At 36.0% G+C, this 21,713-nt stretch overlaps 1 protein-coding gene across 1 annotated transcript in view; it reads left to right on the forward strand.

Moving 5' to 3' along the window:
* Positions 1-6,800: 6,800 nt before the first annotated feature.
* GABRB1 (gamma-aminobutyric acid type A receptor subunit beta1) overlaps positions 6,801-21,713 on the forward strand; it is a 416,562-nt gene continuing 401,649 nt past the window's right edge. The window contains exons 1-3 of the mRNA XM_003933650.4: positions 6,801-7,578; positions 7,744-7,835; positions 8,250-8,317. Of these exons, the coding sequence (XP_003933699.1) occupies positions 7,499-7,578; positions 7,744-7,835; positions 8,250-8,317 (240 nt within the window). The 5' untranslated portion in view covers positions 6,801-7,498. The remainder of the gene's footprint in view (positions 7,579-7,743; positions 7,836-8,249; positions 8,318-21,713) is intronic.

Genomic DNA, 21,713 nt, shown 5'->3' on the forward strand with positions numbered 1-21,713 from the left:
TACTGGTAAAGAATATAAACTGTCATTGGACTATTTGAATTTGAATTTGGCCTCTCATTTTTTGTTTGACCTTGGATAACTTACTTTCTGTATTTCAGTGTCTTCATCTTTAAAACAGAACTAATTATATATCCCTACCTCTTAAGGTATTATGAGCACTAGATATATCAAGTGTTTAAAATAGTGCTGATAAATAATAAGCCTATTAAAATGTTAACTATTCTTATTAATGCGGTGGTTACATTTTAATAGCAGCAATAGCTTAGAACATCTCTTTATTTGTAAGATAGAGCATATATTTTAAAACAAAATGTTGTATTTATTTGGATAGAATTCTACTTGAAAAGAGAAATGAATATCCTTATTATCACCACAATTTATCAAATAGTAAAAATACCATAAATAACAATTTGAGAAAAAATTCCAATAAGAATATAGGGAAAAATACAATATGAATTTTTAAATACAATATAAAAATTATTATAGCATAACAAGAAGTAAAAATACGAAGAGGTGAAAATATAATTGGCTTATTACATGATAAAATTTTATCCTCAAAGATCCATGCTACAATATATGACCAAGAAGAGCTGAAAAATGCAAAGTAGAAAATGCATTTTTGTATAGCTAAAAATGTATTAAATAGCTGACAGTTAATATAACCTGAAAAATGACTTTTTTTTTTTAAAGAAAATAATATATCCTTAGAGGATAAATTGATATGCGAATAGTAAAGTGATAAAATTCCTATTAACACAGATTAAAATTACTTCTTAAGTTAATCAGAATATTTAATGCAATATTAAAGTAACAAGAGATCTTTAGATCTTATTAAATTAATAGTACATTTAATCTAGAAAATAAAATATGAAAACATAACAAAGGATAATTTACATATTTACAATCTTAAAAAGCGATAATGATGCTGCTGCCTTCTCAAAATTCATACTTTACTAACAATGAGTGATTATAATAAAAATATATCACATTAGGTGATATGTTAAATCAGAATACCTGATCAATTAAATAGAACACAAATGCCACCAACACATTTATCTAACAATGTATTATATTACTATTAGTATTACAAATTATTCTTAAAATAGATTGTGGCAATTTATACTCCCCCCAAAGTATATGAAATTGTATTTCTCCAGAGTTTCCATGATACTTAATGTTAAACCATTTTAGACTAGCAAACCAACAAGTGAAAATGGTACTTTATATCTGTTTTAAAAATTGTATTCAGCCGGGCGCGGTGGCTCAAGCCTGTAATCCCAGCACTTTAGGAGGCCGAGGCGGGTGGATCATGAGGTCAAGAGATCGAGACCATCCTGGTCAACATGGCGAAACCCCGTCTCTACTAAAAATACAAAAAATTAGCTGGGCATGGTGGTGCGTGCCTGTAATCCCAGCTACTCAGGAGGCTGAGGCAGGAGAATTGCCTGAACCCAGCAGGCGGAGGTTGCGGTGAGCCGAGATCGCGCCATTACACTCCAGCCTGGGTAACAAGAGCGAAACTCCGTCATTTGATTACTATTGAGGTTGAAACTTTACAATATCTTTATTGGTCACTTAATTATTTTTAAAAATATTTTCAACTATTTTTAAAAATTTTGTGGGTGTCTATTAGGTGTGTATATTTATGGGGTACATGAGATATTTTGATACAGACATGTGATGTGAAATAAGCATATCATAAAAAATGGGATATTCATCCCCTAAAGCACTTATCCTTGAAGTTACAAATGATCCAAATACACTCCTTAAGTTATTTAAAAATGTACAATTAAGTTATTGACTACAGTCACCCGACTCTGCTATCAAATATTAAGGCTTCTTTAGTGAAATACTTGTTACAATCATTTGCTCATTATTTATTAGACATTTATTTACTTCATTGATTTGCATAACCATTTTAAAATATAAATTGCAAATATATCTCCTCAGTTTGTCACTTCCTTATTATTTTTGATCAGTTTTTGTAAAATACTTCAAATATCTAGAAATAAATGGAAAGTAGGATGATGAACACCCACATACCATGTTGTGGTTAACTCGAATGAATTTTTTTTGAAAAAATATTAAAGATTCAATTGAACCCTAAAATGAGGTATCCTTCCTATTTTTGTACTCTATTCCATGTGTTTATATATATATATATATATATATATATATATATATACACACACACACACACACATACACATATGAACATATACACACACATATATATAATGATATGTATATAATATATATTATGGTTATAGTATATATATAACCATAAAATGTGGCGTCCTTCCTGTTTTTGTTCTCTATTCTGTGTGTGTATATACACATACATACACCCACAATCATACACACACACATATATAATGTATATGTATATAATGTATATTATATACAACATGATTATATACATATTATATATTATGTAATATATATAATATGTATTCTATTCTGGGTTTTATACTTAAATTTCTTAAAATTTATGTTATAATGGCTCATTGTGTCACCCTGCACCTTGCTCTTGTTTCGTTTTTGCTTAATGTTTTACTTTTGAGATTTATCTGTGTGAAGCATGTAGATGTTCACCTACTTTGAGTGTTGTATTTCATTGTGTGATTATACTATTTATTTCCAATTAATAAAAATTGTTTCCGGTTTTGCTCTACTAAAAACAACACTGCCATGAACATTCTTAGACTTCATGAGTTTATCACGAGGGTATATTCTGAGTGGTAGAAATGCTGGGACAAAGGGCTTGGGCAGCTTTCACTTTCCTAGTATGTCCAAAGAGCTGCACAAAGTGTTCAGATTAATTTATATGTCTATTGAAAATATATGGAGTTTTAAAAGCCAATTTTTAATACTCTTAAAAGTTTTGTTTATCTGATGAATTTAAAATAGTATACAATTGCTTTAATTTGCAATTCCTTATTTAGAGTGGCTTTTGATCTTTTTTTCTTATTTATTTGTAGAAGATTTTTTTCCCAGTAATTTCTTTATACAAATCCTTTGATGGTTAAATTTGCTGAAAACATGTTCTTTCTATGTGTAACTTGGCTTTTCAGAAGAATCTTTGGATTTAAAGAAGGTTACATTTTAACATAGTTATTGCTATAATAGTTTTTATCATTTATACTTTTGTTCATCTTTAGGTCTTTCCTTTCATCACAGTCATAAAGATATTCTCCTATATAGTTTAAAGTTTTGAAAATTTTTGTTTTTGTATTAAAATTACAATCTACCTGTAATATGTTTTCATGTAGGTAACGATGTAAAGATCTACTTTTTTCCCTTATAGATAATAAACTGTCTCACAGCATTTATTGAATAGCTCATTTTTTCCTGCTTTTCCTAGAATAGAGAATTATTTTTGTGCTCTTTATTTGCTTGTACTATTTTGCTTTTTATCCCTACATGAATTCCATGCCAAAGACAAACTGATTCAATTTCTGTATTGCTCAATAAGTCATGATATCTCAAAGGCATATGCCCCCATATTCCTTCTCTTTTTTTCTTCTTCTAAGTTTTCTTTGCTTTTATTTACCCCTCATTCTTGTATTTAAATTTGGGATTAGTTTCTTCATTTCCATTTAGAATGTAGAAATTTTGATTCAAATTGGTTACATTTCTTACATTGGATAGATTTGACATCCTTACAATGTTGAGTCCTCCCACCTACCCATATGATACATTTTCCATTTATCTAGGTCTTATTTTGTGTGTTTAAATAAAATTGTATATTTCACTATGAAGTTCTTGTGCATATTTTCCCCCAGTTATTCCGAGGTACATTAGAATTTATTGTTTTTATTGTAATGGAATGATTTTTCTATTATGTCTTCTTGTTTGCTAACTGCTCTGTAGGGAAATACTAAGAATATGTGTAGGTTCTTGACCCTGAGACACTTCCAACCTAGTCAGAAGTGAACTTTTAGACTTCCCCTATTTCTCTCATAAGAGTAAACAGCAGATGATAATGGGAGTAGGAATTACTGGTGGCTTTCAAGGGATAGCTTTAACAAATAGATATATATTTATTTTTTATGGTATATATTTAATTTTCTTTTTATATATATATGACATACTACATTTAACATATATCACACACACACACATATATATGTATATATATATATATATATATATATATATATATATATATAAATTTAAATTGAGCTTTGAAGGAAGAAAAGTCTTAAGTAAGAGGACTGACTTGAGGAAAAAACAATTTCACAGAAAAAAAATGTTTTGGCTTATTTAAGTCATAAAATTTCCCACAATGCATCAAGATTGAGAAATTTTTTTAAGTTCAATTATTTATGTTTTTAATAATTTTGAAATAATTTAGTTCCCATTTAGTTCCAAGGTTATTCAAGACAGCTTACAAACTATATATATATTCACTGCAACATATCTGTTTTTAAATTAGTAAACTGTGACAAAGAAAAAATAAACTTAGAAATCGAAGGCATTGTAGAGAAATGTAATATATCAAGATACAGGTCATTCATATCTTACAAAATGACTAAAACTGAGTTGTACACAAGACTCTGACATCTTCGGTAGCCAAAGTAAGTAGAGAATTTAATTAATTTTATGGTTTCTATTGTTCATAAGATAAGCTATTCAAACAATAAGACAATTTTCAGAGTACTGAGGTCTGAAAAAAATATCCTCTCAACATTTCTTGTATATAAGATACCAAGTGATAGAGTGGGCTTCACCTTCTGTAGCATCTCAGTAACAAATGTATGTGATAATGAATATCTTATGACTTTTACTGTTCTTTCAGGTAAATGTAAAGCATAATTTCAAAGCAAAATTCAGTGGAATTGATTCACTGGGGCATGCTAAACAATAGGATTCAAGTCTACAAAGTTGCAGATAGTCTTTCTTAATTTAAGATTAAAATGTTGGCTCTTCAGCAGACCCTGCTGAATAAAATCCTAGTTGTTATTCAAAAATAATTATTGGGGTTTACGAGCAAATGGAAAACATATATCCCAATAGAAACTATATGAAACAAATACTTGGTGGAATGCTTTTTATTAATTGAATTTGAGTAGCAAGGCTAATTAGCAACCACAAACACATGTAAAAATCGACAAATTCTATGTGAAAAGGGACACTGTATTGTCCACTGTTGTATCACCAGCTTTTTGCCTAATATCTGGAACCTAGTAAGTGTTCAATACATATTTGGGGAATAAACAAGTGAGGAAATGAATGAAGTAAAGCTTCATGTATCCTGCTTTCTACGGTGTGACTTTTGCAGAGAATCACGCAGCACAGAGGGGTTCCATGCTTCAGCAAGGATCTAAAACATAAATAAGCCTCTCTTTACCCCATAAAAGCAGATACATATGAATTATACAAGGTAGAGTTGATATCCTTTTAAGAAAATAAAGGAATCTAATTAGTAGTTAGCATTCTTTCCCATAAGGAATGGCCCCAGTATTTAAGGTTCTGTGAGGCTCAAATTATAAAATAAAATTAATGTATTTGTAGAATATCAAGCTCTATACATGTATAAGTGGTTATACAATTTTTAGGTACCCTCCAAATGTCCCCAAATCCTGACCCATCCAACTATTCAATTTCTCCATTAAATTTCTGAAGGCTTGAGCTAGTCTATCATCTCCTCTTTATGCTAAACACTTTCTGACTTTAGTTCCTTTTACCTGGGATATTTTAATAATCCTTTTCCTTCTTGTTTTGTTATCTGGTTCTTCTTCTTTGAGTCCATGCTTCACAACATACAGCAGTAGTTAAATCTATAGAATATTGATTGAAATGCAGATTCTACCATGTATTAGCTATTTGATATTAAACTAGTCAATTTAGTCTTAGTATCCTCATCTATAAAATGGGAATAATAATCATATATAGAACTTTTGGGCTGTTCTAAGGTTTAAATCGGATAATCTATGTAATGTGCACAATACCTGCCACCTAGCCAGCCAATGATAAATGTTGATTGTTGCTATAATTATTTTACCAGTGAGTTCTAAAGGCTAAATCTGACCCTCCTCATCATCCTTACTGAGACATTTCAGTGATTGCCAACCTCAACTTCCCTTTGCACTCTCATCACCTACCTTCTCTCCCTGCCTTTATAATCTGACCAGTCATTTCTGGGTTTAGTTATCTAAGTAGACTGGATTTGGCACGGTGTCCCTCTTTCTGGAATGCCCCATCCTCCCTGCTCTGGCAAAAAGCTTTCCCCTTTTTCAAATTACTCCTTGTCTGGAAACGTCTCCCTGGTAGAATTACCAACACTCCTGTCACTACACAAACTCTCTAGAGATACACTGAATTTCCTTATACTTGTGTCTATCCCTCTTCATTAGATGTGAATTTTTCTAGCTCAGGAACCCTTTTTGAAGCAGTTATAAGTCCCAGAATGCCTACAACATAGATTTAATACGTGCTATTTAACAAATGAACAGACACCAAGCCCAGGGCCTTCTGCTTAACATGTGCTCAATGACATTTGTATAATCGAAGTTACTATATTTGATTTTATTCAAAACTGCTTGCTCCTGCAGAATCCCAACCTACTGGCAAACAGAGGTTAGATTGTCTGGATGTTTCAGGGTTCTGTTAGGGGTCACAAATACCAGCTTGTATGCTGTCAATTTAAGAAAGAGATTTTTCTTACTAAAACCTGGAAGAAAAAGTGAGGCTTGCAGCTGATGGCCCCAGAAAAAAAGACTCCCTGCCAAGAACTGCTGCCCCATCCTTTGTTTCCCTCATTTCCCAACCTGGGAGAGAAACTACAAGCGGAGGGAAGAAAAGTGGGGTGGAAGAAAAGTTGGCTTGCCTCTCCTACTCCGCCTCCTACAGAAGTCTACACCAAGCCAGATGTCCTAGGATGCCTCCCAAGGGCACCTGATTTTTGGAGTTCTCAAATACGTCCTGAGTTCCTCTGTACCTTTCATAACACTCTGGCTCCCTCTCTCTCCACTCTCCCCATCTCCCAGTCACCCCCACCCTCAACCCCTGCTGACCACATCCGCCTGGTACCGCCACGGGCAAACAGAGAACAAGAGATCCGCCTCCAGAATCCCTGTTCTGGGACCTCCCTGACTGTCAACGAAAGATGCCAATCACAGGCAGCCTTAGCCAAATCACTGAGAGCCCAGTAAAAAACCAAAATCAGGTTGGGGGCTGAAAGGAAATCAGTACTGCAACCTCCAGTGGATGAAGGAAACTCCGCTTACACTTGCTCGTAGGATTCCCTGCGTGATAACAGCAGCTTGTCTCTGACTATCCGGAGGACACGGAGCACCCCAAAAAGGAACTTTAGAAGGACTGAAATCTGTTGCCTGTTCCACTAGGAATATTGTTTGCAAGGCACAAGGTGTCTTTTGGTAGTGAGCGCCCTCTGCGCATGCGCAGGTCCATTCGGGAATTACTGCCCAGCAGCCGACTAAGTTGCATTCCTTGAATCTTCGCAGAAAAGACAATTCTTTAATCAGAGTTAGTAATGTGGACAGCACAAAATCGAGAGAGTTTGGGGCTTCTTTCTTTCCCTGTGATGATTACCATGGTCTGTTGTGCACACAGGTGAGCTGCTGTTGTTTAATCTTTCTCTTTTTTCTTGGTATGTTTCTTTTTACGTGCCTGCTGGATCATGTATCTTGTTATTTGGGGGTAGGTGTGCCTGTATCTTTTTATATGTGCTCACGGTTTGTGCTCGTTTTGAATACGGTCCTTACTTCTTCCCTTCAGTGCCAATGAACCCAGCAACATGTCATATGTGAAAGAGACAGTGGACAGATTGCTCAAAGGATATGACATTCGCTTGCGGCCGGACTTCGGAGGTAACGCTTCATCTTTTTCAACCTGTAACCCATCCCTAGTTCTCCTTTTCTGTCAAAGATAAATGTCAAAAAAAAAAAAAAAAAAAAAAAAAAGCATATCATTTTCGTAAGCGTGCACTATGCCCTGGACACAGACACACACACACACTCACACACACACACCGGGACCCCAGGCTCAAGTGGATGGATCCGCAGGCAGAGGCGACCTTTCCCGGGCCGACACACCCTCTGCATAGTCACTGCATCACGCGTGTGCCCACACCTGTTTTCCCAGGCTGTCCCCTGAAAGGGGCGGTGGGGGGAGTAGGGAGGGAGCCCGTTCAGAATGGAGTAAGGGCTTGGAAGCCCCCTTCTCCCCCCCAGTCCGCTGTCACTCGGAGAATCTGTCCCTAACGTGGCCCACCTCCCCGGCAGGCCCCCCGGTGGACGTCGGGATGCGGATCGATGTCGCCAGCATAGACATGGTCTCCGAAGTGAATATGGTGAGTGGCCTCCCGACGGGCCCGGCGGTCCGGCTTACGCAGAAGCGAAATGGACCGGTCCCCGTGCCCTCTGCGTTTCGCTGGCGGTCACCTCGCCCCTGGCCCCGGGGATCCCACTCCGCACGCGCTCCCCACTCCGGCACACACGCCCGGTCAGCCCTGGTTTGTAATTTCGACACACACGGGCTACTGCGGTGTTCCGGGGGAAACGTGCTCGGCTCTATTTTGGGAAGGACGGGTGACTGTTGCGCCGTAGATGGGCTGGGGCGGAGTCTGAGCGTTACTTTAGCTGGGTTTCCCTGCGTGTTCGGATGAGGAGGGCACCATCTGCCGGCAGCCGGGCTGCCTGCACTGGGGTCCCCCGGCCGGTGGTCGGCAGCCATCACCTCCCCAGGCGCGGCCCGGGCAATCCCCGTGGCCTTCGCAGTCGGCAAGGCCGGAGGCACCGAGGCCCCGCCGCCCAGCGCACACTCGAGGTTCCAAAGTGTCCCTCCCCCCGGGTCCAGGCACACCGTGTGGCGGGAGCAACAGGCTGAGACGACAGCCCATGCTTGCTAATAGGAAAAGTGCCCGAGGTTATGAATTTGTCTTGCTGCATCTTGCAAATTTAACTTGAAACAAAATGGGTCCAGTTATACTGCTTCACTTTACTCTAGAAATCTACGCATGTCTAAAAAGCTTGATAATTTAAGGGACGTTGGAAGGGAGAGGGGGCGACAGTAACATAGCACAGTCCTTTCATTTCCAAGGGGTCTTCTTTCATTTATAGTTTCCCTCTCGTTTTGGAAGCTGCTGCAAAATCAATTGAAATAGCTGCCACTTTCCTGTCGGCTGTTTCTGTCCACTGTGGGTAGCAGTTTGCGCCTTAGAGTTTCTAACTGTTGCTTCTTGTAAGACAGGGGGAAAAGCCTGTTGCTTTTCTAGAATCAACCACCCAGGGGACAGCTAGATCTACGTGAGCGAAATGCCATTTCTATTCCAGTTGTGAAAAAATATTATGGCAGCAGAAATTTAGACATCTTGAATAATTTAAAGAGTAAAACCTTTAGAGATTGTATCACTTTATAGCTATAAAGGCTATTGAATTGTCTTTCATTTCATTCCTACTGTGTCGTTTTATTTTAAATTGCTATGGTTTAAGAATGTTTTCTTTTCTTTTTAGGTTGTGTTAGGGAAGAAATAAATATATCTATAGCTTATTAAATAGGAATAGAATAAAAGGTGTGACTAATTTCTGTGCTTTGTAGTTGTAGCTTCTCCTGCTTCAAATAATATTTAAAATACTATTTTTTTTGAAATGCTATTTTTAAATGTCTCTGATTGTGCTGGAAAAAGAAACTCAATTTTAAAAACGTAATGCACAATGAATATTTTCTCATTTGGCAAACTGACTTATTATATTCTGTTTACATACATGGTAATACCACAAAGTAACCCAAAACACAATATTTACAAACACTCTGAGGAATGTAATAATATGTGCACATACACAAATTGTGCCTAATCTACACAAATGCAAGTGGACAAATTAGACAATGAATTAGTTTAACAAGTAGTATTATGTAGATTAATAATGATAATATTTTCCTTCTCAATCATTTACTTTGGTATCTTGTAAGCATCCACATATACTTTATAAAATAGGAGATTTAAAAAGCTCAAAAAGCAAATGCAGCCTTAGTTCTACCTTGACGTGTAGAGTGCTATGCTTTTCAGAATTTTTAAAAATATATAATTCTGTTGGCTATATTAACATACACCTTTTCAGTTTTTGTTAAACTTAATTAAATAGGGAAGTTGCTGTAATCAACAACCACCATAACAAAAAAGTTCTGTATAATCAATTGTTCAGCTGAATTAATGCGTAAGCTGAGAAGAAGGACTGACTTTAATTGAAACACCACTGGACATTTCTTCCTAACGATTAAGTAATACAGTAATATTACTCATGGCAACATGTGTATATGCACTTAATTTTTAAAAAATATTCACCCAACCAGTAAGCCTTTGAAAATGCATATTCTATTACAGTTCCCATGACCTTTCCTTGACAATGTTAGTGACATGATTAGAAAATAGAAACCACTCAATTGTTGAAAAATTATAAACCTTGATTTACTTGTTCTTTCTTGTTTCTCCTTTTAATGAGCACTGCCAACAGACCCCAAAGTTTATTTTATCTTCTCTCATCTATGACAAAGCATTGAAATAAATAGATTGGAAATAACTCCAAGAAAAATGGAAATAAAGAGAAATGTTTTTAGACTTGAGAGCTCTGTCTAAACACAACTCAGATGGTTAGCCCCACAACCCCATAAGAAAATTGTTTATTATATGTTGTGATTTTATATAATACAAATAGGGTTGGAAGTCCATGGAAAATAAGACTTATTGCTTATTGCTTTTTGTATTAAGCATGTTTCAGTACCCTGATAGGCAATAACTTTTGAGTTATTTATTGGAAAATTTTCATCTACATTAAATCACAAGAATATAATAAAGAGAATGGACAAGTATATCATAAAAATAGTTTTTAAGAAAATGCAAGTTGAATCCATTATTAAAACATTGTTCATATTTATGTTTTCATCCATTATCATTATGACCCATTCCCTGGCTGGGAAAATGACATAATTGTGCATTCAATTAGTGGATTTGAGAATTAGGTTCTGTTCATTTTTGTTTGCTTCCCACGTAAAATATAATTCCTGTTTGGTTTACACATTGTCTGCTTTAAAGACTAAATCACATTAAGAGCATTTTTTGGTTTCTTAATTTGGGAAAAATTAAGTGTTTTCTTAAAGGAAAAAAGCAGTCTTTATATAGCAAAGAATCTCTACAATCAAGAATCATTGGTTCTAAACAAGGGAATGCAAAAATTGTGAATAATAATTCCGATGCAGGAAAAACTATCTACTTGAGAACAAGACTTTTCACGCAATAATATTACTGATTAAATTAGAAAGGACTGTTCTTGCATCATGGGCTACATGGTTCATGTGCTAGCAACTACATACTGTTACCATTTTCTAAGCTGTCATTTTAAAAAATCACCACGATTTCCATTTATATATTATACCCATCAAACCTTGTCTTTTAAGTTTCTGCCAAGCCATAGACACACAGACACACAGACACACACACACACACACACACACACACACGACTAAAGATGAACAGGAAGCAGTTGGAGTAAACGGAGACAAGAGCTCCCAGAAACTGTCCTTAACGTAACCACTAACATCTGCTACTATAAAGCCAGTAAGACACAGTAGTAGGCAGGTTTTCTCTTTGAACAGTAGTTTGGGGAAACATGATATTACTGCCTGCAAACAAGTAGTTGAAGTCTTGTATTTCAAATTCCAGCAACTAGCTGTTCCTTCTTATTCAAGAGGAGGATCCTGATTAACATAGGAGCTCCAACCAGGCAGCTTTCTGTACCTGATCTGAAGACACAATGGTCCAAATGGCCACTCTCAGAAACCCTTACATTGAATGAGTCCTAACTAAACATAGGATTCAATGCAAGTTGTTCCCAATATGAGATAGCTATCATGAATTCACTGTCTTTCCTTCCTACATGCATAAATTAGTATAACAGTATATGCTCTTACAGAGATTACAGTGAACAACAATGACAGAAATGAAACTAAGCCAATTTTATAAATAATGCTTAAGGAAAACAAATTTCATTTACCAAATATCCACTTAGAATTCACTGTTTCTGTTGTGGTGGTGGTGATTTTAATATTAGACTCTGGAAGTTTCTGGTACATACTTCAGTTATATCACATTACTATCACTGTGGTGACCCCAAAGAGTAACTGCTTGTCACATTGCCAGTCTCCACATGCATTTCTCTAGGTCAGTGCTTCTCAAATCTTTCACATGTACCTGAATCACTCTGGGATCTTATTAAAATGCAAATTCTGAATCAGAGTTGTGGGATGGGGCCTGGCACTCTGCGTTTTTCCTGGGCAATGCTGATTGCTGGTATGTAGATTGCACTTTGAATATCAAAGTAGTACATGATCTTAAATTCTAACTTCATTAAGAAATTGGCTGCGTGCAGTGGCTTACACCCATAATTCCAGCACTTTGGGAGGCTAAGGTGGATGGATCACCTGAAGTCAGGAATTCAAGACTAGCTGGGCCAACGTGGTGAAACCCCATCTCTACCAAAAACACAAAAATCATCTGTATGTTGTGGTGCTTGCCTGTAGTCCAAGGCACTCTGGAAGCTGAGGCATGAGAGTCACTTGAACCTGGGAGGCAGAGGTTGCAATGAGCCACTCCAGCATGTGCAATAGAGCACAACTGTTAAAAAAAAAAAAAAGAAAGAAAGAAAGAAAGAAAAGAAAAGAAAAGAAATGAACTTATTTTCCTTCCAAATTTCTCTATGTTGTTTAAGTTGCAGGTTAATTTCCTGCTGGTTAAACAGGTACCTGTTCTCTAAAGGGAAAGTTAATTCCATCATTGATAATAACCAATAGGACAAAGGCAGGAGTCTGGATGATGGGGCTTGAGCTAAACTAATAAATTGTCTTCCTAATCGTATTTATACCCATGAATCAACCAATCTCAAATGATGGCAATGAAAACATTTCCAAGTACAGTAACTCTACAGTACTATCCTATTGCTTTACAGAAACACCTATGACTTTTTTCTTCAGAATAAAGAACACTGCAAACTGTTTTTCCACCATTGAGGAGCTAGCAATAACTTTGTAAAATAGCCTAAACATAATCTTGATGTTGTCAGTAAATTCTCTGAGGTTATAATAGAATTTCCTTTGCAAGCAGAACAAACAAGAGAGTACCATTTAAAAGCAGAAACAGGTATTAGCAAGCATATGAATACATTTTACTCTTATGTGAGTAATCACACAAGTTTTTCTTTTAAGTGCTGGATTATAATTTTATAACATCTGGAGAGGCTGAGAAAGGAAAATCTCCCCTTTGCCTGTCTGTTTGGGGATAATTTTTTTTTTTAACTCTAAGCTACATCAAAGCAAGCCTATCTAGATTGTTTTAAAATTCGAGTTTACATTCAAAAGCCTGGAATTTTAGGATTGCAGAATCAGACTGGATGTTATAGTGTGAAATGCAATGAAATAAATAGTAACTTACTGAACATTTTCCATTTGTGAGGTATGGTTATCAGTGCTTTACATTAATAGCTTATTTAATCCTTTACTTAATGCTATGCAATTCTTATCCCCCCATTACAGATTGAAAAACTGAGATTGAGAGAGGGAGAAACATTACTAGGTTAAATAACTTACTCAGTTAGTGAATGGGCAGTGCCAAAATTTGAAACCAGGCAGGCTGTCTCCAGGGTGTGGCTTCTAACCACTAGGCTAGTAAACAAAAAACAAACAAACAAACAAAAAAAAAAATTGCCTAGGACTTTGAGTGAGTAATTTGGCGTCTCTAGGCCTCAAGTTTCTCCTTTGTAAAATCAAGGTAAATTACATAATTGCTAAACCCCTTCCAGTTCAAAGATCCTATAATAAAACCTTAGATATTTAAAGATTTTAGGCTCTGTCAAAATAAAATGCCCTTACTAGATTGTCTTATTCCACCATATTCTCCTGGTAGGTGAGTTAGTCACAAGAAATTATTGAATTCCCACTGAATGCAAATGACGGTAGCCTCCTGAGAACACTGAAGTACTGATTGTGTCCATTCTAGGAGCTCTTGAATTATTATTTTAATTAGTCGTGGCATCCTCATCCAACTTTTTCTTCCTTAAACACATTCACAAAGACAGCAACAAGAAACAATGATCTTCAAAATGAGACTGGCCTAATGCCTGGTTTATACTGTATTGAACATTAGAGCCAAGACTAAGTTGGAATTATTTCTATGAGGAGCTGTCCATTGTATTTAAACGGGAACACTGCTCCACCACAACTGAAGTAATATTTTTTTGTCAACACTTGTTGTGAAACAAAAAGAAACTGTTATTTTTGTAGATCTGAGCATCCCAAAGGATTTACCCAACCTGCCTAAAACCCTTCTATGAGGTGACTGAGAAATGAGGGGTAAAACCAGGGTGATTGTCTTAGCCGAATATCACTTAATATCCATTCTTTAAGTTTCTGATGATTTTTGTCTTGGCAGGCCCCCAAATACTTCATAGCACCTTCAAAATACTCATACACAAATGAAATCTTGTATTATCAAGAAAAGTAAAACATTTCAAAACAGAAAAGAATGGTTTAAATGTTTCCAATTGGCTTACATTTCAGTGAGGGGGCTCAAATGTCACAATCATACTTGAAAGTCATAAGAGGAAGAATTGGTAGATGTTTATAGTTGATTAAATGTTAGCGCATAGTTCATCCATAAACCATATGAGCACTGAATTTTTTTTTCCCAAAATACTTCTGTTTTCAGCAGATCACACATTTCATGAAGTTCCTTGACTTCTATGTATTGAAAGGGAAGAAAGTTAATACTGGCATTTAGCAATCTATTATTCATTACTTGGCAGATGTGATTAAGAAAGAGTTTAAAATTAATTCATATCAGTGGTAAAATCTTAGAAAAAGTCTGGCCACAAAAAAAAACACCTGAAAGATTCATTTTTTGTCTTTAGTGAGCCCAGTTACCCTTTTTAGAGTCCTCATAGTCCTCATTGCTACTCTTCCACTAATTGAACGGATTATCTTTCCCTGACTCTCACATCCCCAAAAAATCTGTTACCGTATTGTGAATTTAAGAATAAGGGGTAATTTTCCAGTAGCACTGATCCAACTACTCTAGCCAAAAACAAAATACAAAAAACAAAACAAAACAGACAACTAGATGTAGTCTCTGTTCTTGTAGAGGCTATAGGTTTTTCTGTTTGTTTTTTGGTTTTGGGGTTTTTTTTTTTTTTTTTTTAGATGAAGTCTCGCTCTGTCACCCAGGCTGGAGTGCAGTGGTGTGTTCTCAGCTCACTGGAACCTCCAGCTCCCGAGTTCAAGCGATCCTTCTGCTTCAGCCTCCTGAGTAGCTGGGAATACAGCGGCGCGCGACCACGGCAGGCTAATTTTTGTATTTTTAGTAGAGGAAGGTTTCACCATATTGGCCAGGCTGATCCTGAACCCCTGACTTCCAGATCCGCCCACCTTGGCCTCCCAAAATGCTGGGGTTACAGGCATGAGCCATCATGCCTGGCCGGTTATAATCTTTTATAAAAAACAAACAATTTACAGTTTCCAATCTTGGAGTGAAGATTTTCCTTTTCAGAAGAAAGCCTTTTTTGAAAAGTATATTTTTGAAAGAAGAACTATGGATTTGAAACCTCCATAGTTATCTCGGTCTGTGTGGTAGGTGCTATGATAGAGACATGCATGTATAGGATCCTGTGGGAGCACAGGTTGTTAGTTTATAAGGCATGATGAAGGGTTAATGCCTGAAATGAATCCTATCAAAGAATAGTAGTTAGAAATTGTGTAGAAGTTCTTCTCATTTGCAGCCTATACACATTTCCATGCAAATTAAAGGGCATATGCATTGGGAGGTGTGCCTGAAAACAGCATGAAGTGTTCTGGGAACTACAGATAATTCCTACTGTGAGAACTTGAAAGGCAGAGGGAGGATTGTCAAGAGATCAGACTGCGTGCTAAAAGCAAGGTACAGGAAAATGTTATTGAACGTTCTCATTGTGTAAAAAGAAGCCTCTGTATAAATACATGTTTGTTTGTATATGCACTGACAATTTCTGGAAGGATACACACAAGAAAATGAGTAATAGTTATGATCTTTTGGAGGTGGAACAAAGACCACAAGTGGACTGCAGAGGGATACTGTCTTTTATATACCTCTTTGAACTGTTGGTTTTAAAAAATCTTATATGTATGTGTCATTCACTTTCATTTTAAAAGAGAATTTGTACTACACACTAACATGCATCAGATAAAGAAATGATGCTAAAATATCCATGCTGAAAAAATGGACCCTAATCCTGAAATCCAGAACATCTTGACAAAGGTTTTAATGGGATCTGTGTTTTACATTTTAGATTCTTGCAGCTATGTGGAGGATGAAGCAGAGAAGGCTAAAACTGAGAACAGTGTTATGAAGCTATGAGAGCGCTTCAAGGTCCAGATGAGAGATAATAGATGTCTAAACTAGTACTTTCCATGGACAGAGACAGAAACATGTTATTCAGGAGCAAATCAGAGGAATTTAGTGACTCTTTGGATGATAGGGATTAGAAAAGAAATGAGCCTTGGATCCCCTCCAAGGTTCCATATTAAGTGATTGACATCGGGGCAACATGTGCCTAGGGAGGGAACCTAGGGCCAGGAGCACCACATTATCTCTTTCACCGCTGAAATGAACACATTTTCAGAAAAAAAAGTTAGCATGTAAGTATTGTTGTAAGGTACTTGGGGAAGCACTAAGGTAGAATATTGGATATTTGCATCAACAAACTGTTTCTTCTTATTCTGTTCACAAATAAGGTGAGTTCTACAGACATAGATCCTTAAGTCCATAAATGTGGAGATGAGATAAAGATAGGGTTAGAGATAGGGAGAAAGTGTGCTGGGCAAAGACAGAGTGGAATAAAGTCAACTTTAATTATCCCTGATAATATGGTTCTTTATCTGGGCAGACCTAAACTCTGACAGGATTTAGAGCATACTTTTCAAATCCCTCCAGAGGCGTGATCTTTGTGTTCTGTTTTAGATGCCTTTATAAAACCTTATAGGTAGGGGAAATAGATGTGTGGGAAACTTACTTACACAGCATCTGGTCTCTTCTCCACTGTATCGCTAAAGTGATTCAGAGTCCTTCTGGAACATTGTGTTTCCATGTGAGATTGCATGAAAGCAGTGTGAGTTCTTGTAGAAAGTGTATTTGGTGATGAAATGAGACCGGATATAACAGGCAGGGCAAATGAGGCTGACAGCATGCCTTGAGAAATGAAGCTTACCTGCCAGGAAATTAAAAAGTGACTCTTAGGAGCTTTGCAAAAGAACGGAAACATGTGAATGGCCTGTTGGGTATGATTCTGAACAAGAATTCAACAGATCCCTGTCCCCTACAAGTTGGTCTCCTGGAAAGAGGAAATCTATTTAAGCAAAGTATTATTCATAGATTGTACTGTTTCATTTAGAGAAAGACAGAGAAGCAGCTAGAGAAATAGATTCAAATAGAAGATGGCCCTTAGGTAGCTGTTAGCCTTCAGATGTTCCTTCCCTACCTCTACTGTAAAAGAGTATGGATGAAGGCCCTTCAGATACAACAGGAAAAATTAGAGGTTAGATGCCTTGGTTCTTGTCGCTGAATGGATTAATCAGGGAAGTTGCTAAGAGTGAATCCCACTTGAATGATAGGGTTTATTTGGTATCTTTCCTGAAAGCAGAGAAATAAATTTGTTGAAAGCTCAGGATCTCTGCCTACTCTAACCTTCTGTGACTCATGGAGAGATTTTTTTCTTATGATTTATTTTCAAGGGAATGATACACAATTCTCTAGTCAAGGGAAATAGCTTTGTTGTCTCCATGGAGACAGTTCAATGACATTCATTTGGAATCCCACCTGTGTCTAGAACATTTTCTCATGTCAGTGGCCATTATTTCTACCTCCTGCCACCTGCAAACACTCTGCCACCCAAATGCATTTAGGTCTAGTTCAAAACCCAAATTTTTTTTTTTTTTTTTAGAGTCTTTTCTGCAGCCTCACCAGAGAGAATTATTCTGGAGAAATAATAGCTGGTGCATGTTAGGAAATCAAGACTCATAAAAGACAAAAGACCTGATATAATTTAAGAATCATCCATATAAAGGTCTTCCTAACCTTACATTTTCCCCACTACCATGTAAGCTTTTGGAAGCTTAGAATTGTGTTCTTTATATTCTCTATTATCACTCCCACCATATTTTAGGGACTGAATAATGACATTTATTAGGATTATAAAAGAATATTTTCAGTCATAAAAAATTGTTAGTAAATATAGCATTTACATTTTTTAATTCAGAAATTAGTTTCTCTATCAAGTCTACCTTACACTTTCATCTGTAATTTTTGTTGACCATGAATCATGAGCTGTTTCCATAGAAACAGCTTTATCACATGGCATAGCCAGTTTCACAGACAGAATCACTTCATGACAAATATCAATGGACGTATGTGTATGTGCACCATATACATATATATATATGTATACACAGTGCATATTATAGTGCACATATATGTATCTGTGTGTGTATACACACACACACGCACACACACATATATATATGTACTGTGCATATACAACATTTATCTGCTTTAAAAAGTAATCACTACTTTTCACTTTTCAAATGTCATCTTACTGGCAGATGGACTATCAATATTTCTAGACACAGGTAAGAAATTGTTAAAGAATAATTTGATTGATGACTACAAAGTAAATGACATTTAAAAAGAAGAAAAATCAAAAATAGAAGGTAGCATATGGAAAGGGGCATTTTAGCCAATCTGTAGAGGTTTTTAAATGAGAAAAGTTTATATTTTAAAAGATAAGCAAAGACTTAATCAAACATAAAAATAAAAAGTTAAAAGTATGTCTAATCCACAAATATAGATGCATGTAATACATATCTATCCACATCTATTATCTACCTAGTCATTTTATGTATACAATATTACATATATATACCTTATGTATACATAATTGTATCCTTACTGCTACAACATATTTTTTTAAATGTCAACTTTCTCTGAAATCTTCACATTCACACAGTAATCTGTTGTAATCTGTAAATATGGTAAATCAACTACTACATCAAACAGTGGTGAAAGTTTCTTACCACTGACATCACCACCTCTCTGTCTCTTCCCTGCCTTCCTTCCCTGCTCCCATTTAGCATATCCTAAAGAAATAATTGGGGAAATAAAAATCCCAAGCTAACTACTGAGTTGAAGCTGATGAGCAGAGAGAAAGTAGATTCACTACAAAGGTCAATATTGGTCGACTGAAAACTTATGGCTTCATGTGGGGAGAACTGATCTTTATAATGTTCAAGGTGGGACTGAGAGGACAGGATAAGAATTTGGAGAGTAGGATATAGTCACAAAATTGGACAAATGGATTCAGGCCTTGCCAGGTTATTGGTGTGTGTCTCTCATACCAATGTGAGCAGCACTTTGGGAAACACCCCACAAGCTATGTTGCATAAAATTTGAAAGGAATTTCATAATGTGGTTCTCTGAAATTGTGGAAAGAAGTGACTGACAAGATATTACGGGATGGCATCTGTTGTATTGTGTTCAAAATCACTGTTACCAGACATAAATTTAACTTGATGAATTATGTGTTTGCACAGTCACTGTCCTGCTGTTCCACATTTTAAAGGATTTATACAGTACCTTTAGTTTTGCAAACTGGACAAAGAAATGAGCCCAAACTCAAAGAGAATAATTGCCTTTATTATTTTTCAATAAGCTTACCCTGTTCAATTTCATTGAGTGGAGCTTAGTTGTTCAATCAAAATATGGGACTCTATCTGTACGATAACTAGTGAGCACCTGCAGAAGATTTCAGACTAACTGGAAAGCTACCTCCTTTAAATGTCATTATTAGAACTTGATGTCTTCGGCTTTGATTCCTGCAGAAATGTAGCTAACCGTTGGAGAGGAAAACATAATGCTAGTCTTCAATTACTATTTTTATATCAGAATGTGAATGAATGGTTGCATGAGAGAACAGGTTTGGTTAGGGATGGAGATTACAAAAGAGAATAAGGAGAAAGAAGAAGCTGGAGTTACTTTATACATTTTCCCAGATTCAGCAATTTCTTCAATTGGGAGCTGATATGACCCAGCTAGAAAAAATGTTCTGAGACAGAGTCTGTGTTGCCTGTGTTGATCATTTGCATTTCAAAAACATTTTGCTTGATCTGACAGTGATGCCTAATAATTTGTAGCCCAGGATGTGAAATCAACTCAAACTCCATTCTCTGGTTGTATAATAGCATCTGTGTTAACTAGGCAAGATGACGATAATATTTTTTAGTTTTAATAATTAGTCTCATAGTTAAAATCATTGTCCAGTGGGCAGTAAACAACAGTCATCTTTTAAGTTCAGACACTCTTCATCTGGAGTGTATAGTTTTGGTTTTACCCGTGAAGTAGCTTTCTCTTGAACATGTTTCTGTCAGGCTATATTTGAACAATTAAGACATCAGGATGATGTTGTATCCTAATTTATACTCTCAAGTATAAATCTTGTGATTTACTTAATTTCTTTGATTCTCAGTTTTATGTAAAATGAAAACAATAATTTCTGCTTTACTTGTTTCGGGGAGCTGTGAGTGTCAAACAGATATATACAAATATATGCTCTGGTATAAATTATGTATAAAATGTACAATATTATAATTGTTAAGTACTGGTATTTTTTATTTTACATTTATCTCCCAGGCTTATAATGAATTTATCTCTCTTTAATGCCAAGACATCAGGGATAACATTAATTCACATTATGCAGAGTCAAATTTAGTAAACATAATATTTTTTTTGCTATTGGGGTTTTCATCATACAATTGAAATTCATATTACTTCTAATTGTGAAATTTCTTTGTGAGAACTGACCAAAATATCAAAATAATTTTCCCCGTCTTCCCTCCTGATAATTTTATCTTGTTTCTCACTCTGAGAAGGAGCAGGACCATGTGACCACTCAAACTTAAACAAAATTTCAATCCATATATGTTAATTCTATACATCTCTAAATGTCATATTTTGTAATACTCCATTTATATGAAGAGGAAATGAAATATGTGGCTTTACAAGGGCTTAGCCTAAGGGTTAGTGCTCTGAGGTTGACTTCTCACTTTTTAGATTACAGCTCCTCCACTTCCAAGCTCTGTTATATTGGCATTAATTAACTCTAGAGTAACCATGTAAGTCATTGACCAAACATACACTTCTGAGAATGAAAAGGACACTATTAATAATTACCTGTGAACAGCAAGTGTAAAACAACACTGTCCTAGGAAACCCAGGATTTATGATTACCCTATGCCACTCAAAGCTTGAATTTCTCTTTAAAATGGAAATAAATGATATTTTCTTCTTAGGTTATTGAAGGCTAAATGAAATAATGTATACAAATATTTTAGCCTAGTTCCCTGAGTCTGAGTAGATACTTGGGGAAACAACTGGTCATTTTAAAGCATAGTATTCTCCTTCATCATCATCATCATCATCATCATCATCATCATCATCATCTGTATCACCATCATCAGTCCATTTTGGTTGATTAGACTGAAAGCTTATGAACAAGAGACATTTATCTTTCAGTTCTGGAAGATGGGAAATCCAAGATCAAGGCACTGATAGATTCTGTGTCTGGTGAGACCACCTTCACATGGTGTCCTTACACAGTGGAAAGTGGTGAGGGAGTTTTCTG

This window comes from Saimiri boliviensis, chromosome 3 (assembly GCF_048565385.1).
Source record: "Saimiri boliviensis isolate mSaiBol1 chromosome 3, mSaiBol1.pri, whole genome shotgun sequence".
In the NCBI taxonomy this organism is placed as follows: Eukaryota; Metazoa; Chordata; class Mammalia; order Primates; family Cebidae; genus Saimiri; species Saimiri boliviensis.